At 35.4% G+C, this 3,839-nt stretch overlaps 1 protein-coding gene and 1 long non-coding RNA gene across 5 annotated transcripts in view; both read left to right on the top strand.

Annotated features, from left to right (window-relative positions):
• LOC107630423 (palmitoyl-acyl carrier protein thioesterase, chloroplastic) overlaps positions 1–1,502 on the top strand; it is a 6,340-nt gene extending 4,838 nt beyond the window's left edge. For 3 of the 4 annotated variants that reach the window (XM_016333540.2, XM_021118820.1, XM_021118818.1), the window contains exons 6-7: positions 92–160; positions 787–1,502. In XM_016333540.2, coding sequence (XP_016189026.1) covers positions 92–160; positions 787–1,056 — 339 coding nt within the window. In that variant the 3' untranslated portion in view covers positions 1,057–1,502. Of the gene's footprint in view, positions 1–86; positions 161–786 lie in introns of all 4 variants that reach the window. The other variant, XM_021118819.1, reaches the window with a different exon arrangement.
• LOC110270141 lies at positions 167–701 on the top strand. The gene is made up of 2 exons (XR_002359312.1): positions 167–428; positions 523–701. It is a non-coding gene; the product is annotated as an uncharacterized LOC110270141 (long non-coding RNA).

Here is a 3,839-nt window from a genome sequence, read left to right as displayed (position 1 = left end):
ATCTTTTGTTGTTTTATATCATTACTTTCACTTTCTCAAATTACCTCAGCTGCTGTTTCACAAATAGTTACATACTGTATCTGTGTTTCAGCCTAGATGGAATGATCTAGATGTCAATCAGCATGTTAACAATGTGAAGTACATTGGCTGGATTCTGGAGGTATCCTGTTCTTGTTTCATCTCTCGTTCCTGTTTTCTTTCTCTCTTTCTTTACTGCGCGCATTTCGTGTAGAGTCTTACTAATATTGTAAATGTGGATGGCCAAATCATTTTCTGGGAGGAACCTTTTGAGTGGGTCTCTTTCTCTGACGAGAATAAGGCCCTTTGCAGGATGAGTAGTGATATTCAAGACGCCCAATTTCCTTCACAGAAGGACCCCACCGTTCAGTGTGTTGTGTCTGTGAAGTGTATAATCAACTTTCTATGTAGTAAGGATGGGTACTTTTGTCAGGGAAATTAGGTCAAGTATCATTACTTTTTGCAAGTTTAGGAAGTTTAAGTCACTTTATTTCGTTGGTACAGATTTGGAGCCAGTGAGGGACACCGTGTAGTGGCTTGAAATTAAAATGTTGTATGATTGAATTGTAATCGATGCTGGGCAGTATCATAAAGAACTGAAGATCAGGGTGTGATATCTGATCATCTGTAAATCACTTGGGATTCTCTTATTATAGTGCTTGTGGATTTTTCTTTGGTGATAACAAGATTGATATGTTTAATTTTGTTATTTGTTATGCACTGGATTGCAAGTTTCTTAACGTAACCATTTTACTTTGTTTGCTGCAGAGTGCTCCGCAGCCAATCTTGGAGAGTCATGAGCTGTCTGCAATGACTTTGGAGTATAGGAGGGAGTGTGGTAGGGACAGTGTGCTGCAGTCCCTCACTGCTGTGTCTGCTGCCGATGTTGGCAATCTTGCTCACAGGGGGCAACTCGAGTGCAAGCATTTGCTTCGACTTGAAGATGGTGCTGAAATTGTGAGGGGTAGGACTGAGTGGAGGCCCAAACCTGTGAGCAACTTTGACATTGTGAATCAGGTTCCAGCCGAAAGCATCTAAGATTTCGGAATGGTTAGTAGCCGGAGTTGCATCGGTTTCTTTGCCGAGTTGTGGCCCCTGGAGAGTCTTGCTTGTGTTTGTCCGATCTAGATGTCTTTATATATGCATACCTTCTAATTTGTGTTACTTTTGGTGGTAAGGTGGGGAAAGTAGAAGTAAATCTCATTCTCATTGTAATTAGCTCCTGCACTACCCCCTCTTCTCTCGATCTCTTATCTCTCTCCGCTCCATATCTCATTACATTAATGGTTGGGCTACTGCTAGGCTGTCTTCAATATTTAATTGCTTCATCAAAATGGCTAGGCATGTATATTATTATTATGATTATTCTTTTCTCTACCCCTTGTTGGAAAGATGCAATTTTTCTTGTGAACAGAAAGCACAATTATTGTTTGCATGTATATCCTGTAGGCAAGAATGAAATTGCTCGTATGATGAAACTTTTATACTGCTCCAGCTTGTACGCCGGTGTCTCACGTGGGAATTATTGGATGCACATTGCATCAAACACCTCGTCTTCAAGGCTCGTATAATTATTATATTATTTGTATATGTATTGCTTTTTACTTTTCGGTCGACAAAATTATTATAATACGTTTCATTTTTGTTTCGGAAATGTGGGGGCGTGTCCATGTGCAACCCGGCGTACTTGTCTAAAGCACTTTTAGTTTGGACTTTAAAGTTTAAACCAATGTTTTTGGGCTAAAGAGTCCTGCCTTTTATGATTATACCGTTTTAATGTTCAAAGTTAATGACCCAAAAAATGAATGTTCAAAGTTCTTTCCCTTGTTGATAAAAGACCGTTCATGCGCTTGATTCATTATAAATACAACTGTTCACGAATGCTTAATTCATTATAGAATTATTATATATTGTTAAATGATAATTTTGATCAGATTCGCAGCGGATGACCAAAATAAATAACATTATCGATCATCAATCATTATAAATATATAATAAAAACATTATAATACAGGCTTTGTTTTCCGAGCTAAGGATCCTAGGCAGGAAATAGTAAATTTAAGGTTCCAATTTCCAAGTTTCAAGTTCCAAAACAGTCCAAAAGGAATAATCGATCTGATTAAAATAGCAAAGAGAAGAGTAGAGATTGTATTTGTGCGTGTATAATTGTCTTAAGAGAGAAAGAGAGCACTGAATTTTAGAAGAGAAGAATGATAGTATAATATAGGGAGGTAAGAAAGAAGGAAAAAGAGAGAGAAGCGAATGCAACCCGTGGGTGATGGTTAACTGCAAAAGGAAAAGCAAAGGTGATTTTAGGGGGCCAATGTGGGCAGTAAATTTCACTATCAAAAGGGGTTACCCACTTACCCCTTACTTGCTAGTCTTTACTGGATTCTGCGGATCATGAAACCTGTCCACACTCTGATTTGAAAGTAACCAGCCACTGCCTGCCAGTCACCATATATGTTACTACTGCCTCACTAGTCACTGCTGTCTGCTGTACGTGGGTTTCCCATTCACCACAAATATTATTTAGGGTAAAACGCATATATAAATCAAACACATCTCAAAATTACATAAAAGTCCTAAATTAAAAAATCCTACGCGCATGTCTTTATACATAATTCTATATAAATTGAATTGATAGAATTTAAATTAGCCGTTTAAGTACTAAACCGAATTGACAAGATTTAATTAGTAGAAATTAAGATAAATCGACATTACTTCTTAATATAATATTATTGTTGTATTATGGAAAATATATGAGTTTTAGATATTTCAATAATTTTATCTGATACTTTTACTTACATATTAATATGTTTTATAATTAAGATTAATGATTAAAACTACTAAAATATCACGTATTCTTGAAATATCCAAAAATATTCCCATAATACTAGGCTACTGCTACTAGCTAGTAACTCGGATTAACACATCAGTGGGATTTGAAATTTGATGCATGATGCTTAAGACATGCTTCAACAGCATTATGTTAGGAACACTTACATGCAAGTGCGGTGTGCGGCCCACTTTCTTGGATGTCAATTTCTCAATTTCCGTTTCATCAGGTCTTCAATTTAGTTATATATATTGTAATGTGGAATTTCATAGAAAAACAAAGGATCGGATGGGCTAATACAGACCAAAAAATTCGTTTTTTTTTTTTGTTTTTTTAATAAGCGAGCTCAACACAAAAGAGTAGAGCGACAGTAGAAATAAAGTCACAAAAACCAACATTCAAAGTAAATTATAATAATAGATATTTCTAATGTTATTTCTGGCAAGACATTTTAAATAATTGCAAAAAAATATATGAGCCACTTGTTACGCTCCTCTATTCTATTAACGACATTTGTCCAACTTTCAAAATGTTCTTTCACCGACTTTGGAACAGACCACAACCTCCCAAAATTAGATAGTCATTCACACCACACCTGTCAAGTAAACTCATAACCAAGAAACAAGTGATGATTGTGTCAATATCTTTTTTACACAATACACAAGTTATCACTCCTCCTATCAAAGCAAACCAAATAAATAACTCCACTTGTGGCCGAACCAATCATTTTCAAATGGTTCTGGTGAAACTATAGCTGTTGATATCTTTCGAAAGTGTTTCTGATTGCACCACCTGTACAAAAAAATTAGTAGAAAAATACCTTTCTTATCAAACTTTTACACAACTCTATCCTATCTATCATTATTTAGTTTTATAGGCCTTAAAGTCTCATGCAACAGACCAAAAACCTCTATTTTTATTTTAATCAAAATTTCAGCAACGAAAATATTTTATTTTAATATTTAGTTATATATTATCATAT

Source organism: Arachis ipaensis, chromosome B03 (genome assembly GCF_000816755.2).
Source record: "Arachis ipaensis cultivar K30076 chromosome B03, Araip1.1, whole genome shotgun sequence".
Taxonomy (NCBI): Eukaryota; Viridiplantae; Streptophyta; class Magnoliopsida; order Fabales; family Fabaceae; genus Arachis; species Arachis ipaensis.
Note: the sequence above shows the minus strand (reverse complement) of the source record. Positions and strands in the feature narration are given on the sequence as shown.